Source organism: Trichomonas vaginalis, chromosome IV (genome assembly GCF_026262505.1).
Source record: "Trichomonas vaginalis G3 chromosome IV, whole genome shotgun sequence".
In the NCBI taxonomy this organism is placed as follows: Eukaryota; Parabasalia; order Trichomonadida; family Trichomonadidae; genus Trichomonas; species Trichomonas vaginalis.
In genome coordinates, this window is record NC_067206.1 from 22,897,466 (window position 1) to 22,916,257 (window position 18,792).

Sequence of the window (18,792 nt, forward strand, 5' to 3'; positions counted from 1 at the left end):
ATATCTAACTCTGACTTAGTTCAAAACAGTAACATGGGCAAACTATGAATGGTTCGCTTTGAGAAACTCAGTACAACCACAAGCTAGAGAACAACAGACCAGTATGCAACTATTGAGAAAATAAGAAGACTTGACCCTAACGTTCCAGGAGTTTATATGTTAACCTTTCTGGACAAACTGCAGCAGCAGTAACCAAAGTAAAACTGAAACTTAGAGTTCTTTGTCATCTTTCCTCATCTTCAGGTTTTAAGATACTTGCCAAACTGGGCAGGAAAAATTTCTATCGAACTTACTCCAAGCAAAAATAACTTAGTCATTGCACCAACACAAGACCCATTCACTCTTACAGAAGTAGTGGGAAAAATAAAATGTCATTCGCGACTTTTGCAAAAACAAAGTTGACTTAGACTTTGGTTTCTCAAACCTCACACTGAAGTAAACTATTATTTCAATGCTGCTGGAGATGCTTGGGACCCAGTTAAGTTCACATGCGAAAAATTTGAATGCAAAGAATAGAAATAGAAGCAGACTTGCAGTCTATATGTTGGACCCAGATATTTCAAATGCTTTAGCTGCCAAATATATTGCAGTTCCACTTTGTTCCCTATACACCAAATATCTGTCAAAGACTTTGCAGGTGAAGTTGGAAACCAAAGTGCTGACCCAGGTGCAAGAACAGATATTGCCTTAACAACTGCAATGAAACATGCAGATACTATGTTTTGTACTGTTCAGACGAACTATAAATGACTATCTTGCTTCTACAACCCTGGTATTAAATACCATATAAACATAGATGGCAAATATTATCAAGAGAAGAATATTCTACAGTTGAGGATATGAGGTCATACAACTTGAATTAGATGCTATGAACTTTAACAACAACTTCACAACAACCATTAACCTGAAATGCAAAGTTCTATTATGCCATATGTGAAAGTATGGACTCATACAGGAGCTCAAAAAACTCAATATACAAATGGAGACCGTTCAAACTTTTGGCTTGGCATTCCATTTGCTGACTCAGAAGATTTATGGGTGGTATTTCAACTGTTGGTACAGTTCAAATACAATATACTGGTGACAGAGACGGTCCAGATGAATTGAAAGCAAAGAAGTTTACAAAACCAATAGCAACTTTTCACGGAAGATGCTCTTTGAAGATTCGTTCGATGAAACCTGCTGGGCTCCTCAGATTGGTATAAGACAGCTTCCATCGAGCAGATTTTGGCAGCAGGTCAGTAAGTTGTTCTTGAACTGACTTCTCTCGCCGTCAAATATTGACAGTACGCCAGTTTTGATATAATATTGTATTATAAACTTACCTTTAGAATATATCGGTCAGTTTTGTTTGTTATATTTTGTCTGCTTCAAGAACTTCACCATCTCGGTTATACCAACTTTCTTTGCTTTATGAAAATAATTTGGTTCAGCAAAGACTGCTATTCTATTAACATTTTCCATTGTTTGTATAAAGAACTATTCTATCAATGAACTTGTATTGTTTGTGTGTGTAAACCTTGTTTTGCTTCAATTCGAAGAGATACTCGAATACGTCCATCTTTTTATTCTAAGTAAAATGTCATTTCCGAAAAATAGAAGCGTAAGTGTTTCAAAAGGTTTAATGGCGGTGGCAGATGTGAAGTTAAATTCACCAACTCAAACAAACAGTCAAAGTGTTGTTGTCAATGTCAAAGAAAGAGATGTTGAAGTGGGGAAACCATACGAAGACGAAGATGGTATAACAATAGTTCCTGTAAAAGAACAACCAACATACCCTGAAGTTAGCAGAGACTTAAGTTCTGTTGCAGATATTCGAAACGACTACCAACAACTTAAAGACAAACTTAAAACTCAGGAGAAGATTTGTCAAGCTTTGGGTATAATGTTAAACTTGGTCGAACACAACCCTGTAAAAGTGAACTCATATGTCATCGCACCTCGTGAAGTTTTGAAAGAACTATTGAAACTTTTGACAGAGGCAGACGATATAAACATCAAAGAAATAGAGCCCGACATTGTTGCTGTGGTGTTTCATATAATGTCATTGACAAGATATACGTTATGAAAGGAGGTGAAACGTTGAACTTAAAATATAGTTTCCCAGACGTCATAAAAATATTTGACGACCACAACATTTCATTAAAATTTAGTTGCTAAGTAAATGGCAGAAGACATAATGGTTTATACTATTACGACTAAAAACCCTGAGTCATATAATTCTATAACAACAAACTTACAAAGTCCTCAAGGACGATATTGTAAACTAACCTTAAACACAATGACGACTAAAGCCTGTTTTGCTCTTTTGACACCAGAAGATTTTATTGTTGTGAATGGTAAAAAATACTTCTTTGAAGATACTTACTCAGATATACCACCAACAGGTTTTGTTGACTTATTTAATACTTTAAGGACGGGTGTAACATGTGCTGCAACTAGAGCAGGTTTCATTATGTTTGGATGTCCGACTGAGTTTACTATAAACAATATGAGCTATAATACCAAACTTATATCTGGTTTTTACTACCAACAGTTTCCTATAACAGGAAAAGGTGTCATACAAGGTCTATCTATTCCATTGACATTAAGCACACCAATCTTATATATTGTTTCAAACTTAGGTTCAAAGTGTTATTCGAATGTCGACAGAAACTACTATGACCAAAAGATACTCATGCGTATAAACAACACTTTCTCTGCTGGTTTGCCTATTGTTCATTCGAATGCAGAGTTTTCAGCTTTAGTAAACTCAAACACTTTAGCAAACATAAACTTAACCTTAGTTGACGCAAACTTTGTTCCTGTAAAACTTTTATGTCCTATGTATTTGTCAATGACGGCAGAAAGTTTCGAATTGGAAGATGCAACTGGTGAAAGTATTGTACTACAAGAACAACTTCAACAACAAATAGCTCAAGAACAACAAATGCAACAAATGCAACAACAAAGTCAAGAATAAAAAAAATATTTTTTTTTTATTTTTATAAAAATGTACAGAATAGATGTTTCAGATTTTTATGACTTCCAAGCATTCAGAAATATGTGTCCATTTCGAGACTATAACAAAGCAGTCGAGAATTTGAAACGTTTAGTCATTTATGTCGACTCTGCCCCAGAATGTTATGTTATGAAAGAATGGGATGTTGTCTTTAACAAACCAAGAGCAACAATAGTGTCTGAACAAGAATGTAGACAGAAACTTAAGAAAATAAAAGTCGTACAAGTTGGCATGAAGATGTTAGATGCTTGGGATATCTTATTGTCAAAACTTGAAGATTTTTCAGTTCGTGGTATAAAGTTTTATACACCTTCTCCAAACTTCTATTCTATCTTCACTGGATATAAATATGAACAAGTAGAATGGAAAGAAAATATTATAGAAGCTTGGTTAGACCATGTCAAAGAAATTATATGCAATGGAAACGAAAGAGTCTATGAGTATATCTTATGTTGGTTTGCAAACATCTTACAACATCCAAGTGCTAAAAATGAAACTGCTCTCATTATAATTGGAAAACAAGGAACTGGTAAGAATACTTTCTTTACAGATATTTTGTGCAAACTGTTAGAAGGTTATTCGAATCCGAATATGACAAACTTAGAAAACATCTGTGGCAAGTTTAACTCCTCAATAGAGAATATGAAACTTATAGTATGTAACGAACTTCAAAGTATAGATACAACAAAAGTTTTGAACTCAGATGCTTTGAAGAGTCTTATAACAGACAAAGTTGGAGTTGTTGAAAGAAAGTATAAAGACCAAAGAGTTTGTGAAAATGTTGCAAACTTCATTATGGTTTCAAACAATACTGTTCCGATGAAGTTAGAAAGTTCTGACAGAAGATATGTAGTTGTCAGAACGTCAGATTCTCATATGCAAGATACAGAATATTTTGACGACTTAGCAGAAACTTTGACATCTGACTTTTACAACCACTTGTTCTCATATTTCATGACATTAGATATTTCAAAGTTCAATCCAAGACAAATTCCACATACCGAAGAGAGACAAACGTTGTTAGAAGCAAACAAGAGTGTATATGAACTGTTTATAGATGAGACTAACTTTGTGTCATTAGATGAAAGGTCATTGTACGATTCGTATAAACAATATTGTCAAGAATATGGTTATATGGCAGCTTCTAAACGAACATTCTTGGCAAATGTCAAAAGTCTTTTAGATGTTCAGAACGGCGTATATACAAAGAAAATTTTTTCTGAGTAAATTTTAAAAAAATATTTTTTTATCCGATAGAAAAGATGACGAAATATATTTCAGTAAATAAGTACATGACAGAAGTCAAAGAAGAACTAGACCCATTCGCTTATTTGAATGTTTACTTCTACCATTTTGAAAAGTCTACATTTGACAAAGTTTGGAACATCGAACCAGTTAAGTTTGCTATTGTGACTAAAAATGGTGCGAAATTTGAAGACTTAGACATAGAAGGTTTGTTAGCAGTCAAAGAAAATTTTGACAGAAGGTTCTCAAACCTTAAAGAAGGCAAAGCATACAAACTTGTTATACCTTATGAACCAAAGAAAGCAGACGACTATGAATATTATGAGTCTAAGATAGTTGAAGTTCAAGGTAAGTTGGGTAAAAAGATTTTAGAGTCTAAGCCAGTGTTTGCTCCTAAAGAGGAAGAGAACATTGACATTGACCCAGAAATGTTCTAAAAATAAAATTTTATTTTTACATGTCAAATTTCTTTTTCTCTGGAACTGGTTCAGGTTCTTTCTTCTCTTCTTCTACTTTCTTTTCTTTCCTTTCTCTCTTCTTCTTCTTTTCTGGTGGAGTTATGTCAAATTTCTCAGAACCATATTTATGTAAAAGTTCTTTGTCCTTTAATAGCTCTTCTATTCTGTTTTCTATTTCATCTTCAAGAACAGCGCATGTGCCTTCTTTGCATTCTAAGAACTTTTGTTGGACTTCATCTTTCCAATCGGCGTCATCTCTGTCAACAAGTCTGTCATTGACAAATTTTAAGACTGCTCTTTGTAATGTTTTATGGTTCTTGTCATATTCCCAGAAACAGAACTTTAGAACAAATTCACCTTTCTTGTTTACACTATGTAAGATTTTATGGTCGACAGAAGTTTTAGAGTCAAAAAGCTTGTCTCGAATATAGATAGCGAAATCACTAGACATTTTCTAAAAGATAAAATTTTTAATTTTTCTAAAAATATGTTAGAAAAAAAGTTTGCTGACATTGACAAGAAATTTGAGAATGTTTTAAACAAGAACAAGAGGAAGTTAGAAAATGCTCAGATAAAACCCATACATGACAAGTTCCTATTTGCTCAGAATGGTATAACAGGTCTAATCGCACCACCTGGGTCGGGTAAGACTTTCACTTATCTTAAAATGGCTGCACAACAACAAGAACTAGATGAGAAGAACCCATTCTATGAGTTAGTAGTCATTTGTAGTACTTCGGGTCAATTTGACCAAACCGTCAATTCGTTCAAAGATATTATAAAGAAGTCTAAGTTAGTATGTATAAAAGACTCTGAGTTGTTAGATTGGATAAAGAAGTACCAAAGAAGAGTTTTGAAGTACAATGCTATAAATGAGTATATAAATTCTAAGTTTAAAGACCCAAATGAGGAAATGCAGAGAATATTAGAGAAGAAACACTTCAGAAACAAACAGAAAGAGATAGAATACATTTCGAAGAAATTGCAATCTTACGATTGGAAGACTTACCCTCATAGATGTCTTCTTATCTTAGATGACTTTGCTTCTCATCCTTTGTTAAAGAACAGAGAACAAGACATGTGTCGAATTCTTAAGAAGCTCAGACACTTTAACATCTCAGTCGTAATATGTGTACAGACAGCAAAGAGTTTAAGTAAGGATGTTAAAAGAATACTTACTGATATCATACTTTTCCCTGGATTGTCCGAAGACGATTTCATGGAACTTATGAAAGAGTCCATGGCAGGTAAGTTTGACAGACATGAACTATGGGAGAAGTACAAAGTCATACAAGACCCTCATACTTCTTTCAGAATTCATATCTACGCAAACAAAGTTCAAATTGTAAAAAGTCAATAAAAATAAATGGTTCATTTACTCTGCTTGTTTGAAGTTGTCAAAATACTCTGTTATTTTTCACTGTTTTCATAGAGTTTTGGCGACCAGGGTTTCTTCCCTACTCGCTGTTCTTCACGATTTTCATACGGAATCTCTTCTCTCGGTTTTCCGAGGGAAGCAATCTTATGTCATTTTACTCAGAATTTTACTCAGAATTCAATAAAAATATAATTTAGGGTAGATGGGTAGCTCTACCCTCTTTTCTACCCTCTTTTCTACCCCAGTTATTTTATAAGCGTTTTACATGGTAAACATTGTGAATTCGTGAAATTCTAAACAATTTCGTAGCTTCTATTTCTTCTGTCAGTACATCGAATGTTTTAACAATGCCGAAGGTTTCTTTATATTTCTTCTTGACATCAGATAGAAGGAAATCGTCAGCTGTTGGATAGTTTTTGTTCAGAAATGTCAACATGTCCATTTTATCTTCTGCTGGTTTCTCTACTTCTTTCTTTAAGTCAGCATAGTCGTTTCGCATACGTTCTATCTCTTTGACGGAGTAGTTATATTTCTTCATTGCTGCTTTACATTTTGAACATTGTGGGTTCATTTTAGCATTGTACATTGAAATCTTACCTGCTAGTATGACTAAGGCGTCAATGGTTTTCTTCATCTCGAACATAGCGGGTTTTATTTGTTCGTTCCATACCTTACCCCTACTATCTTTATCTCTTATTTCCCAAACACATTTGCAACTAACGAAACAAAGTTGTCGTAGGTCTTAAATTCTTCGGATTTGTAAAGGTCAGAGATGTTCTTATATACCATGTCGCAATCTTTGTCCATAACCTTATGGTTGCAATGAAAACCAAGGAATTCATAATTTACCTTTCGTATGAACTTCTTTATTTCTACTGAGTCAGTTGCTTTGACTTCTATTTCGTCAAATTCGGGAATGGTTAGTTTTTGTTGTTGGATTTCAGGCAATTTGGGTAAATGGTCAATAATGTCCTGCATTTCATAAAGATACTGTTCATTTGTTTCATCTTTCGCACTACAGTCTAAATTACTTGTTAAAAGTTCTTGCTTTATCTTCTGGATTTTTGTTTCGAAAGTATATGAAGAAGGAATGAAGTTTTTCATCTCTACTAACATAGATGTTGGATTCATGACTAAAGAGTTTGGTGCTGTAGTTGCTAACATGTTCTTACAATAAAAATAAAAAAATATTTTTTTAAAAAAACCAACTTTATTTTTTATTTCGGGAAAACTCATGAAAATTCAAGAGGGTAGAAAAGAGGTTAGAAAAGAGGTTAGATATACCCTTCTACCCTAAAATATATTTTTGGGTGTAAAATTCAAATTGTAAAAAGTCAAGCTTGAAAAATCTAAGTGTTTAGTCTTAGTAAGATGGTAGCTTCTTAAAGCATATGCCGTCCTTGAGTTTTATGTACGTGAAGAGAAGTACAATGAATTCAATTACGAGTACAATTGCAATGACAACTAAGGCAACTATTTTTGTCTTTTGCCAGCAAGGGTACTTCTTCTCTTCCAATGGTTCGGCAGAACTATACTCACTCATGAGAAATGCCAAAACGGTTTAATAGAAAAAGTGTCATTTTTTCATGTCCGAAGACTCGAAGGTGCAACACTTCCAAAATACCGACGAACTCAGAAGAGCAGCATGGCAGTATGTTCTTGACAACTTCTTTGAGTTCTCCAGGGACACCTTGGAAAATGCTGAAGAACTCCGACACAGAGAATTTGGAGAAATTGCACTCCAATACTACCTTGACAAACAAAGGGTAAACAAAGGGTAAAATAAGACTAAAAACTTAACGTTTAAAAAGTGACATTTTTATGAGCTCCGAGTCACCGAGAAAACTTGGTCAGATGTTAGCAGCTTACTTCCCTGAGGAGGATGGAAGCGTTACATACGTAAGGTTCAAAAACAACGAACCTGGAATTGCGTACCAAATTCGCAATTACATGACCATGGAAGAGTACGAAAGGTTTCTACAAGAGAAACCAGCTCTAAACAACTCAGAAAAGAAAGAGTAAAAAGTTTAACTCGTAATTGTTTATTTTTTTACTTGTATGGGCAAGCTGCAAGAATGAAGTCGACTATCTCGGTCTTTGTCTTGACCAGTTGGACTGCTCTTGCGAGTACGTCTGTTTTGCGGTCTCCAGCTGGTGTCTGACCTTCGTAATTGCGCATGTTCTTGAGAGCTCCAGTTGTAAATGATTGTAGGATGAAGAGTCTCTCAGACTGCTTGAGGTAGTCTTCACGGTCACGAACCGAATCTGTGGTACGAGTCGAATCGGTCGATTTGAGGGAAGAGACTGAAAGCCTGTCGTCTTCCATAGGGGCAGTAGCATAATCTTTGCGTAAGCGGTTCAGACCTTCTTCGAACTCTTGGTCTCTCTTGGATTGAGATTGGAATTGCTGGGGTGGAGCTTGCTGGAACATCCAAGGGTTGGGGAAGTAAGGCATAGGCTGAGGAGGGTAGTTCGGGAAGCCTTGTAGTGGAAATTGGTAGTAACCTTGAGGTGGAAATTGGTAGTAATTTGGTGGAGGGACTTGCTGGAACTGAGGTGAGGTGCAGGGGCTGGTGCTTTAGGTTCCTCTGGTTTGGGAATGGGCTCGGTTGGTGGGACGTCGGACATTCGTTTGTGGCTTAACCGTCGGACCACAACGATAAAAATCTCTGCTCCTAGCAGTACTGCTACTGACAGTAGCAGTACTTTTACTGACAGTAGCAGTACTTTTTCTGACAGTAGCAGTACTTTTTCTGACAGTAGCAGTACTTTTTCTGACAGTAGCAGTACTTTTACTGACAGTAGCAGTACTTTATCGTCGAAAACCCTCTCAAATTTTCCTTTTTACTGCTCCTAGCAGTACTTTTACTGCTCCTAGCAGTACTGCTACTGACAGTAGCAGTACTTTTTCTGACAGTAGCAGTACTTTTACTGACAGTAGCAGTACTTTTACTGACAGTAGCAGTACTTTTTCTGACAGTAGCAATGGTCGAGGTCGAACCGACCGACGAGGCAATTTACCTAATTGAAATTAACGAGCTTGTTAAAGACTTCCTCAGGCAGAATGTAAAAGGCAAGCTTGTTAACTGTTGGATAACGGGAAGGGCTGCCTTGAATCTCGAGACTTCGACTGGAATTCCAATTCAAATACCAGACGGGACAGCCTACGACGACATAAAGCAAGCAAAGAAAGAAGCTCTTCTCAAGTTCTTTGCCAAGCGTCCTTGGATACAACTTCCAACCAGAGAGAACCCTTTCCCAAGAATGAGCCAAATTCTCAAGGGTCTCCTTCACTTCTCGGGTCAGCCGTTCTACATAACCTGTGAAGGCGACATCCAACCAGTTCAGTAAACCTTAACGTTTAGAGTAAAAAACATTTTTTTCATTTTTTGAATGAAGCAAGTTAAATTCGTCCCACACCAATCTCAATGGACCGATGAAGAGTTTCAAGCTATGGTTGAAGGTGTTGAGAACGACATAGACGGCGAACTTGAAGGAGCTCAAACCACAATTGCAACCAAAATTGCACAAGTCAAGGAACAGATAGCTCCACTTAAAGCTACCAAAGCTACTCTTGACCTCATGGATAGTTACCGTTTAGATGTCAAGAGTGGAATAAGACATTTAAAATTAAAACTTCTAAACTACGAAGCTATACTCCAAAAGTTAGCAGAAATGAGAAGACTTTACCAGAGCTACTTACATGTAAGGGACTTACCTTCAAGCAGTCCGACCAAAGATGAATTTTCTGACATTGTCCCAATTTTGTCCGAAAGTCAGCTCAGATGTTTTGAACTGCTCCCAACATATCCAGAATATGAACGTTTGCCTGAACTCTTCCGCAATCTCAAAAAACGTTTTTTGGTTCTCATGTTCGAAACTTTTATCGGAAGAGACAACAAACGTTCAGAAGAAGAACAAGATATTATTTTAAACTTGTTGTATGACATAACTGTCATAACAAGCTTTTTGAAGTAAAACCGCCATTCTCAAACCACTTCATTTTTTCGATGTCCGAACAAGCACCGAAGCCGAACACAATGGCAGATGTCCTTTCAATGTTGCCAGACAAGCGCCCAGTTCAAATTCAAATTTTGAATTTGAAAGCTCATCTGACAAACACCGTTAAGACTCTCCAAAGTAGTCTTATGGAAGAGATGAAGGGACTTAAAGGTGAGTTCCTCATGAACCAAGCTTCCAATGAGAAAGTCCTGAACGATTTAGCGGAAACCTTGCGCATTTACGCGAGAGAGAACCGAGACCTTGCCAGACTCATCTACCGTTTCTTCGAAGAGATAGATGCCATCTGGAAGGTACTCGGAAAGGACAGAACCTCCAACACCGTAATTCGTGAACACAGAATTGCCGAAGGAATTGTCGAGGAAGAAGAGAAACACGAAGAAGAGGAAGAGGAAGAAGAGGAAGAAGAGAAACACGAAGAAGAGGAAGTTTGGGCAACCCTTGTTGCCGATGACACTTACGAAATTTCCCAACCCTACCCATACCAAATCCGCAACAAGGAGACCGGCAAGGTTCTTACCCCAGTTCTCAACAACTTGGGACACTTGAACCTTACCCTTCGGAATTACGGTTCAATCTCCATGGGCAAGCTTGTCGCAATTCAATGGGTTCCAAATCCAAACAAGAGGACGAAGGTCAGACACATTGACGGTGACAAGCTCAACAACCGTAAGGAGAACCTCGAGTGGTTCTAAGAGTAAAAAAATTTTATTTTAGGGGGAAACCCCAAGTAAATTTAGGTGTTTATTTGGATAAGTATGTGAAATTAAGGTCAATTTGCAAAATTAGTTCCCGACCTTTGAATTGGACTCTTTCGTTCTCCCAGTTGCGTAGGAGGTCGTCCCAGAGGAGTTGGTAGATTTGCCAATCCAAGGACGATTTGTCCTCCCAGGCATTGAGGATGTACTGCTCGTAGAGTCTCATGACCTCTCCCTTGCACCAGACACCCTCTCCCTTGGAACGTAAGGCTTCTTCGAAGTGCTCGAATGCGATTGGCTGCGTGACCATCCGAAATGACACTTTTTGTCCGTTTGGTCAATGTTTGTGTCTCGTGCCATAGTCGACGAAAATACAAACAAACAGGTTATATATGAGTTTGAGACCAAGAATGGTGTAACTCGACCTGTCCGATTCAAATTCGAATAAAATTTTTTTATTTCATGCAATGTTTTATTTCTGTGCCGTCTTCAAGTATGCCCCAGTACTTACGCTTGGAGAGGACATGAACTTCGGTGAAAATTTTGTCCAATTTGAATTGACCCATCTTCTCACCGACTAAACCCATTTCAATGAGTTTGTTGTACCCTTCTTCGTTCGTCATGAGTGCGTCAATGTTCTCATAGTAAACCACAACTTTCGATTTGACTTCGGAGAAGAATTTGTTGTAGTTGTCAAGGACTGCCTTTGCGAACTGAGGGTAAGACCAATGTTCGACAATAGGTTTTAATGTGGTTACTAAGCCACTTTGACCTTGAGTGAATTCGTACTTCAAAACAAAAGGAGAAAACCTTTCAACAAAGTTGTCGACCTTCTCATAATGTTTACTCTTCATCTCTTGAGGTTTTTTAATGGAATATCCCCATGTCGAATTCATAAGCAATTTCAGTGTCATTGCGAGTTTGGGGTTTGAAGCTTTCCTAATATCATAGAGTTGTTGTATGACTTTTCCAACTGTATAGTTCCTTCCTGGGAACTCTCCATCTTCGTTTGGAATTCCAGTTGGAATATATTGGACAAACCTCATGTATGCAGCGTTAAGGTCGACATAGTATATCTTTTCGTTTGAGTCGAACTTGTCGCAACCAATTGGTCCAGTTTGTGGAAATTCAAGTGAGTCTCTTATCTTCTGAGAAACTTCTCCTGTTATCTCATAAACATCGTCGAAGCAACCTGTTTCATATAAAACCTTCTGACCTAACTCAGATGCTCTCCAATACAATTTGACGTCAATTGGATGTCTCAATGGAAGTTTGTTTATAGCATCTTGAAGTTCTTGCAACCTCATTGGAAGTTCTTCTGGTTCAGGTTGGTATCCGAACAATCCAACTCCTTTTGGAACAGTGTACTTCTTTTGTGCTATAACTTTGTCTGGAACAACTTTTGGTCTTGCTAACAATGAAAAGTTTGTTTCGTCTTTTGGTACAAAAGTTTCTGTCAGCTTGTCATCTGGAATTGGTTCCAACAAACCTTTCTCGAAAAGAATGTTTACAGCTCTGACAATGTTGCACTTGCCTTTTCCGAACAATGGGTTTGTAAGACTTTCGTTCAACATGAAGTGGTTGTGGACAATTACAATCTTCAACCATGGTAAGTCTTTGTCAACAACATAGTCGTCATGTGAAGAACCTTTCTCAGTCGGAATGTTGACTCGGATATTGACATTTGCCAACGGTGCAATTTTTGCCAATTGACCTCTGAGAATGTACCTTGTCTTCACACATGACTCAAGATACTTCATCTTCTCATCTGTAACAAGACCAGAGTTCCTGAGACATGTAAGAATACAAGGTTCATTGACAATTGTTTCAATTGAATTGTAAATTCCATACCTTGTCAAGTCAATGTCAGACTTATTTATGAACGGGAAGTATCCAGCATGTTGTCTGACTGCTTGAGGGTTAGGTTGGTACCATTCAAATTTTACACTTGCAATTCCTTCAATTGCATTCAAAATGTCTGAGTCGGAGTCAAACATTTGTTCTCTCTTTGTAGTCTTGAAAGCGTCAAGAAGTTGTGCGGCTGTTGTGACATTGCCATGTGCATAGTAAATGTGACCGTCCAAATCTGTTACGGTTAGTCTGAGATTGTATCCTTTCTTATTTCCGTCTTGTATGGCAGCAAGTACTCCCATGAAGCCTTCTTTGTTCTTTCCTTCGTCAAAGTTTACTGTAAAGGTTCGACCAGATGTAATTTGACTTCTAACTTCACGGTACTTTTCATATGCATATCTTGTTCTTTCCATGGGAGCATGTGCGTCTTCACCTTTTCCTTTTTTCCTTCTCAAAGGATGCAATTGTTCGTTATGTTTCCAGTAGAATCTGGCAAAGCCGTCGTGTCCTTCAACTTGCGGTTCACTAACATCGAAAGGCATGTCCATAAGACGTTCTTCTTCTAACCTCTCTAGTCTGTTTGGATAATTTGCACGTGCTGTTTCCAATTCCATTTCGTAGCGAAGACCAGACAATTTGTCATAGACTTTTATGGGTCTTCCCTTCCTATATTTAAAATTCTTCGAAACTTTCCAACCATATCTTTCTAACTCTGCTTTTATTCTAGCAGATTTTCTATCCATTCTATATGGGGGCATTTTTATAAAAATAAAAAAATACTGTTTTAAAATGGTATGCCATATAGCTTCTTGAATTTGTTAAGAAGTATTTTAACGTATTTTCCATCTGTATCTCTAGCGTATACATAAGCATAGCCTGCCTTAGTAAAACATACTTGTAATTTTCTATAGTTTACGCCGGTATAAAAGTAGAAAGAGTCCTGTTCTTCGCTATAGTAGTAAAACTCAAACGTATGCTCGCCATAGTCTGTAATTTCAATTGTTTCATCTTCTAGTTCGTCGACAAATTCGAATACAATATCTCTAAATTTGCCTCTGTTCTTACTGTTTTCAGAACGAGTAACCCAACGTAAGTTTTCAAGTCTATTGTCGTTTCTTATATGGTTTATATGGTCTACAAAAGGTAAATTGTTAGGATTCGGTATAAAATGAGTTGCAATGACAACATGTTTAAAATAGTTTTTTCCACCCATCCTCATAATAGCATATCCTTTATTTCCCTCCCATCCGCTTAAAACTCTTTTTGTCTTTTTGTTTCTGACTTCAAATGACTCACAACAGTGAATTTCATATTTCTCATCTAACAAACAAGTTTCCCAACGGTCTTTTCCAACAAACTCAGCGTACATTTCAAATAAAATAAAAAAAATGTTTTTTAAAAAATATATGTTTTTCTTTATTTTACATAACCTCCCGCTACCAGAAGCCTTTGACGCCAACCCATACCAGCTAATGAAGGTTGACTTGGTTTAGTCTGGAGACTAACCTTTGGTTTTGGTTTATCTTCAGTTTTTGGTTTTTCTTCTTCTATTGGTTTTTCGTCACTTTTCGGTTCTTCTGGCTTTACCTCACTTGCAGGTATGGTTGTGTCGTTAGTATCTTCGTAAATATCATATGCCATTTGTTTTTGTTTTCCTTTCAACTTTTGTGTTGTTGTAAAGTTTAGAATATTCGACTCTAAGTCAATGAAGATGTTCTATAATGAACTGTTTGTCAGTGAAGTAAACTTTTCCATCTGTTGTCTCGAAAGCTCCTTCAGACTTCAATATTTTATTTGTGAGAGTCTGTTTCTTTTTTGAGATACTAGCCGTTCCATTTCTATGAAAGTGACTTTGTAGTTAGGGTTTGTATTTCCAGACCTGGCACTTTCTATTATGAATTTTTCTCTTCATCTGTAAGTTCTTTGACAGGTTTTGACAATGGTTCTGAACTTTTTGTTTGTGGTGTCAAATCTACCGTTTCAACTTCTTCGGTCATTTCATCTCAGTAAAAAATTTTAGTTTGGTTTGTTTTCAACTGGTTGTTGAGGTTTTTTAAGTCGGTCTAAAACTTCCTGAGGTATAGGAAGAACTTGACAAACACGTTGTGTAACTGCTGGAAGCCGACAAATCCATCTTGAGCCCATTTGTCTCAATGCTGTATTGTTCATTTCATCTCAGTAAAAAAATTTACATTCCCCACGTTTGAGGCGGTTGAGGTTGGTTATTGTTTACCCATTGTTGTGCATGGTTATATCCTCTGTTAAAGAATCTTTCACCTTGGTCCATATAGTGTCCTGCTTGGTTATAGTAGTCATTTGCTTTGTTATAATAGTTTCCTGCTTGTCTTCCTACATTGTCCATCCATCCTTGAACTTTTCCTCTTGTTTCAGGATTTGGAATAAGATTTCTGCATCTCGTGCTACATCCCAACCTTTCTGTACAGTTTGTATAGGTTGTGCTTTCTCTTAAGTATACCTAATGTACTCAAAATCTTCCTTCCAACTCCAAATACACCTCTGGCTATTGTTCCACTGCGGGCAAAAATCTGGATGCAACTCCTGCTAATGCGCCAAATAAACCCATTTCTTATAGGGTAAAAAATGACGAATCCAAACAAGGACCCCTATGTTTCTAAGGCAACAAAGAAAGCACTCATGATAAAAAATCTTTAGTTCAACACCAAATGCTTGGTTTATGGATATCTTGGAAAACATTCCGAGGTATAGAGAAGATGGACCACCATACGGCTAATATTTGTCGGTCAAAACACAAGATACTGTGAAGCCATACCATTGCAGTCCAAAAATATTTTAGATGTGAAAACTGCTTTGACAATCTTCGTTGACAAATACCATCCAACAAAACTGACATCTGACTGTGAAAGTTCTTTCAAATCAGACGATATTAAAAACTATCTGCGTTCAAAAAATGTAAACCAATATTTCATTGTCGACCAAAACCATTCTGCTCTTGGTGTCATTGACAGTTGTATAAAAATCTTAAGAGACTTAAATCAACCACAAGGTGGTGAAGCAAATGAAATGTCATATGACGACAAGTATAGACACTTCTCCATGGCAAAGATGAGACAAGTTTTAAATATTTACAATACCCGTAAACAAAAAGGTTTGGGAAACCACTCCCCCGAAGAAATGAAAAACAACCCCGACTTAGAGAAAGACTATATATTTAACAATTTAGTCAAAAGAGACAAACAAGAAAGAATGCCAGGCTTCAAACTTAAGAAAGGTGACAAAGTAAAAATAGAAATACCTAAACGCGACCCATATGAAAATACTATTGACTATGACAACAACAAGTACCCGACAGGTACTCACATTCGTGTTCGTAAAAATAGAAGAAAGTATACAAGAGAATATTATGAAGTTTTAGGCAAACATGGCAAAATGTACACACTGCAAGCAGAAGATAAAACTACTATTGTCAGACCTCGTTTCAAACTTGTCAAAGTTCAAGGTGGTATACTTTCAAAGACAGTTCCTAACAAATATAAGACAACTCCTGACGAATATGCTAAAGAAGTTGAAAATGACGACTAAGCATTTCTATACCATGCGTAAACTGTCATGTAAGGTGGCATGTAGTCTTTACTTTGTCCTGTTGTTTGCGTATACCCTGAAACGCGATGTGTATGGTTTCCTTCTCCCTGTGTGCTACCCCAGAAACAATTTATAGCAAACTGAACGTTGTCTTTAACATCATATCCTTTACCTTTTTTCATTGCTGACCAATCCCAAAATCTATGCTTATGCCAACCTGCTTGAGATGTACTTAAATCTATGTAGTGACTGTGCGCAGGTAAGTTTTCACCTGAAATCGTTTTACTTCCACCTGTTTCCTTTGAAGAGTTTGCACAATACAAAAACCTGTCGACTATTTGAGTCCAAGTTCCGAGACCAAGTACTACTTCTGGTTTGGTAGAGTTCATTGACGTGTAAATAGAACCTATAGGATATAGTGTTTGAAGTATTTCTGTCTTTAACGTTTGAAGCTCTGTTTTGTCAGCTTTTTTATCTAACTCATCGTTAACATATGTTTTGTCAGCTTTGTTGTCATATAAATCTTGAGCAGTGAATTTAACTTTGTTTTCATCTCCATGACATAGACATTTCTACATTTAATGTCTTTCATCGTTGTTATGTCATCCTCCGATGTTAAACCTTGTGGAAAGTTAGGAGGTTTCCAATTTAATACATCCCCACCAGTTCCATCAGGTTCTTCAACCGTTCCTGCAATATTTTCTATACAACAGTTGCGAAGAAATCGTGTGTATGTCAACGTCACTTTTCCTGTTTAAGGTTTCTTGTAAGTTTGTAATATTTGCAATGGTATGTGTATGAGTCTTTTTAGAAATTCTTTGTCAGCTCTTGTCACTTCACTTGACATTTTATTGTCAACATATGTTTTGTCTGCTAGTTCAGGATGAGTATGTTCTTTCGTTGCATATGTTGCATCTGCTCTGTCATGTTCTTCTTGAACTTTTTCAATGACATACTCTTTGTCAGCTTTGTTGTCAACATCTGCTTTCGTTGCATATGTTGCATCTGCTCTGTCATGTTCTTCTTGAACTTTTTCAATGACATACTCTTTGTCAGCTTTGTTGTCAATATCTGCCTTCAAAAGAAGTTCATCTATAGGTTTCTCGTTTAAAGTTCTTTTTGTTGGATTTATACAAACAGTATGGTTCTTACTGTCTTGAAACAGAAACTCATCTGTCATTGGGTTTATCGTCAGTTTTAAGTTTCCTTCTTTCAATGACTCAGATATCTTAGAATAGTTTGAAAAGTTTGTTGTGTTCTTATTTAGAGCTTGCACAATGAGCTGTCGGTTGTGTTGTATTTCTCTCATAGACGCTGTTTCTTTCGACATTTTTATTCTAGATAAAATATGCTTTCAATAGAAAAAGAAAATTCAAGAGTTGCTACAACTAAACCATTAGATGAACTTTTTACTAACGTAGGTCAAAAGTTTGAGACAGAGACCGTAAAGCATGAAGGCTATCGTTTTGACTACCCACTAAGATGGTTAAGAGACCCATCTGTCACAAAAGCTGTTGGCTTTCGTAGAATGAAGTTCATTTCAGAAGCCATACATGGTTTCCCATTTACGGTCGCTTTTGAAGTTCGATACTATAACAAAGAAAAACATACGTATGAGAAATTTGAACAGGGAAAACTTTTACAAGTTAGTTTGCTTGTAAACTTAGAAACAACTCTTCAAGCTTTTCAAGAAAAAATAAACGATATCTATCTCGAATATGCAAAACAGTACAACATTGACGAAGGAGAGTACCATCTCGATATTATATATGACAGGAAAAATGCAACTGTTAAAATCGATAGAATAGAAGACCTTGGAGAAAACGTTTATATTTCTACAAAATATAACAACTTGGCATGGTATAGGTTTTTGAGGATGTTAAATCAGCCTGCAGAATATCCAGTACACCCGAACTTTTATGAAGTCGAAAACCCTAATGGAACATATGAAAATGTTTTCGACCCAGATGCTATTATAGTTCATGCTTCATTTTCTGGTGCACAAAACTCTTTTTTATGCTTGGCAAATGACTTTTACGAAAAACCTACAAAGCTATATGAACCACCGAGTGGAAGTATTTCAGACTTTCAAGTATGGTTTACAACAGATGGAAGAAAGAGAATAGTTCCATTATACCATGCGTTTTACTTAGAACTTAGTCTCATATACAACTACTATCGAACGGTAAAAATATAATTTTAATATGGTTGAGGTGTTGGATTTGGTTGCCAACTTGACTGTGGTGCAGGTTCAGGCTGTTGTATAACAGGAGCTTGTTCTTCTGGTTCAGGGTCTTTAGGTATATATACCAACAAACTGACCTACCCTTTTACCAATATTTTTGACTCCGTTCCAAATTCCTCTTCCTACGGTTTTTATTCCATTCCATATACCTCTTCCAACATTTCGAAAGAAGTTTCCTATCTTACTGAAGAAACCCATTTTACTATATGTAAAAATCTAATGTCGCCTAGTCTCTTACGTTTCCTGTTGAGTTCCATAGCATTCTTTAACTGGAGCTCATACATTCTATTTCTCCTCTGGTAGAAAACATACTCTGGGTCAACTCCTGTGTTCGC

General features: G+C 36.6%; 15 protein-coding genes and 6 pseudogenes across 21 annotated transcripts, besides 2 other annotated features; 11 read left to right on the top strand and 10 right to left on the bottom strand.

Moving 5' to 3' along the window:
• Positions 1-6,806: part of a mobile genetic element that runs on past the window's edge.
• Positions 1,625-2,160, top strand: TVAGG3_0150610 (annotated as a pseudogene). Its single transcript has one exon. A coding segment is annotated over exon 1 (536 nt).
• On the top strand, positions 2,165-2,962 carry TVAGG3_0150620 (uncharacterized protein; the record flags this gene model as incomplete). Its single annotated transcript, XM_051224625.1, has 1 exon — positions 2,165-2,962. The coding sequence occupies one exon, from the start codon at positions 2,165-2,167 to the stop codon at positions 2,960-2,962; it is 798 nt and encodes a 265-aa protein (XP_051109611.1).
• On the top strand, positions 2,993-4,228 carry TVAGG3_0150630 (uncharacterized protein; the record flags this gene model as incomplete). The annotated part of the gene is made up of 1 exon (XM_051224626.1): positions 2,993-4,228. The coding sequence occupies one exon, from the start codon at positions 2,993-2,995 to the stop codon at positions 4,226-4,228; it is 1,236 nt and encodes a 411-aa protein (XP_051109612.1).
• Positions 4,264-4,683, top strand: TVAGG3_0150640 (protein of unknown function, DUF4108 family; the record flags this gene model as incomplete). The annotated part of the gene is made up of 1 exon (XM_051224627.1): positions 4,264-4,683. One exon carries the CDS (start codon positions 4,264-4,266, stop codon positions 4,681-4,683), a length of 420 nt encoding a protein of 139 aa, XP_051109613.1.
• TVAGG3_0150650 (uncharacterized protein) lies at positions 4,700-5,155 on the bottom strand (the record flags this gene model as incomplete). Its single annotated transcript, XM_051224628.1, has 1 exon — positions 4,700-5,155. One exon carries the CDS (start codon positions 5,153-5,155, stop codon positions 4,700-4,702), a length of 456 nt encoding a protein of 151 aa, XP_051109614.1.
• TVAGG3_0150660 lies at positions 5,283-6,064 on the top strand (annotated as a pseudogene). The gene has a single exon. A coding segment is annotated over exon 1 (782 nt).
• Positions 6,333-6,653, bottom strand: TVAGG3_0150670 (organellar and viral DNA polymerase type B; the record flags this gene model as incomplete). Its single annotated transcript, XM_051224629.1, has 1 exon — positions 6,333-6,653. One exon carries the CDS (start codon positions 6,651-6,653, stop codon positions 6,333-6,335), a length of 321 nt encoding a protein of 106 aa, XP_051109615.1.
• A 1,097-nt stretch (positions 6,807-7,903) lies between the features above and the next one.
• TVAGG3_0150680 (uncharacterized protein) lies at positions 7,904-8,104 on the top strand (the record flags this gene model as incomplete). The annotated part of the gene is made up of 1 exon (XM_051224630.1): positions 7,904-8,104. One exon carries the CDS (start codon positions 7,904-7,906, stop codon positions 8,102-8,104), a length of 201 nt encoding a protein of 66 aa, XP_051109616.1.
• A 28-nt stretch (positions 8,105-8,132) lies between these two features.
• Positions 8,133-8,710, bottom strand: TVAGG3_0150690 (annotated as a pseudogene). The gene has a single exon. A coding segment is annotated over exon 1 (578 nt).
• Positions 8,711-9,535: 825 nt separating this feature from the next.
• On the top strand, positions 9,536-10,060 carry TVAGG3_0150700 (uncharacterized protein; the record flags this gene model as incomplete). Its single annotated transcript, XM_051224631.1, has 1 exon — positions 9,536-10,060. One exon carries the CDS (start codon positions 9,536-9,538, stop codon positions 10,058-10,060), a length of 525 nt encoding a protein of 174 aa, XP_051109617.1.
• Positions 10,061-10,092: 32 nt separating this feature from the next.
• Positions 10,093-10,797, top strand: TVAGG3_0150710 (cytochrome B-C1 complex subunit 6, mitochondrial family; the record flags this gene model as incomplete). Its single annotated transcript, XM_051224632.1, has 1 exon — positions 10,093-10,797. The coding sequence occupies one exon, from the start codon at positions 10,093-10,095 to the stop codon at positions 10,795-10,797; it is 705 nt and encodes a 234-aa protein (XP_051109618.1).
• Positions 10,798-10,846: 49 nt separating this feature from the next.
• Positions 10,847-11,110, bottom strand: TVAGG3_0150720 (uncharacterized protein; the record flags this gene model as incomplete). Its single annotated transcript, XM_051224633.1, has 1 exon — positions 10,847-11,110. One exon carries the CDS (start codon positions 11,108-11,110, stop codon positions 10,847-10,849), a length of 264 nt encoding a protein of 87 aa, XP_051109619.1.
• A 145-nt stretch (positions 11,111-11,255) lies between these two features.
• TVAGG3_0150730 (DNA/RNA polymerases family) lies at positions 11,256-11,654 on the bottom strand (the record flags this gene model as incomplete). The annotated part of the gene is made up of 1 exon (XM_051224634.1): positions 11,256-11,654. One exon carries the CDS (start codon positions 11,652-11,654, stop codon positions 11,256-11,258), a length of 399 nt encoding a protein of 132 aa, XP_051109620.1.
• Positions 11,655-12,541: 887 nt separating this feature from the next.
• Positions 12,542-13,394, bottom strand: TVAGG3_0150740 (uncharacterized protein; the record flags this gene model as incomplete). The annotated part of the gene is made up of 1 exon (XM_051224635.1): positions 12,542-13,394. A coding segment is annotated over one exon (853 nt), but the record flags the coding sequence as incomplete, so codon positions are not given.
• Positions 13,395-13,435: 41 nt separating this feature from the next.
• On the bottom strand, positions 13,436-14,020 carry TVAGG3_0150750 (His-Me finger endonucleases family; the record flags this gene model as incomplete). The annotated part of the gene is made up of 1 exon (XM_051224636.1): positions 13,436-14,020. One exon carries the CDS (start codon positions 14,018-14,020, stop codon positions 13,436-13,438), a length of 585 nt encoding a protein of 194 aa, XP_051109622.1.
• Positions 14,021-14,067: 47 nt separating this feature from the next.
• On the bottom strand, positions 14,068-14,648 carry TVAGG3_0150760 (annotated as a pseudogene). The gene has a single exon. A coding segment is annotated over exon 1 (581 nt).
• A 19-nt stretch (positions 14,649-14,667) lies between these two features.
• TVAGG3_0150770 (uncharacterized protein) lies at positions 14,668-14,820 on the bottom strand (the record flags this gene model as incomplete). The annotated part of the gene is made up of 1 exon (XM_051224637.1): positions 14,668-14,820. The coding sequence occupies one exon, from the start codon at positions 14,818-14,820 to the stop codon at positions 14,668-14,670; it is 153 nt and encodes a 50-aa protein (XP_051109623.1).
• A 297-nt stretch (positions 14,821-15,117) lies between these two features.
• Positions 15,118-18,792: part of a mobile genetic element that runs on past the window's edge.
• TVAGG3_0150790 lies at positions 15,253-15,845 on the top strand (annotated as a pseudogene). Its single transcript has one exon. A coding segment is annotated over exon 1 (593 nt).
• Positions 15,877-16,212, top strand: TVAGG3_0150800 (uncharacterized protein; the record flags this gene model as incomplete). The annotated part of the gene is made up of 1 exon (XM_051224638.1): positions 15,877-16,212. One exon carries the CDS (start codon positions 15,877-15,879, stop codon positions 16,210-16,212), a length of 336 nt encoding a protein of 111 aa, XP_051109624.1.
• Positions 17,759-18,409, top strand: TVAGG3_0150810 (uncharacterized protein; the record flags this gene model as incomplete). The annotated part of the gene is made up of 1 exon (XM_051224639.1): positions 17,759-18,409. A coding segment is annotated over one exon (651 nt), but the record flags the coding sequence as incomplete, so codon positions are not given.
• Positions 18,412-18,655, bottom strand: TVAGG3_0150820 (annotated as a pseudogene). Its single transcript has one exon. A coding segment is annotated over exon 1 (244 nt).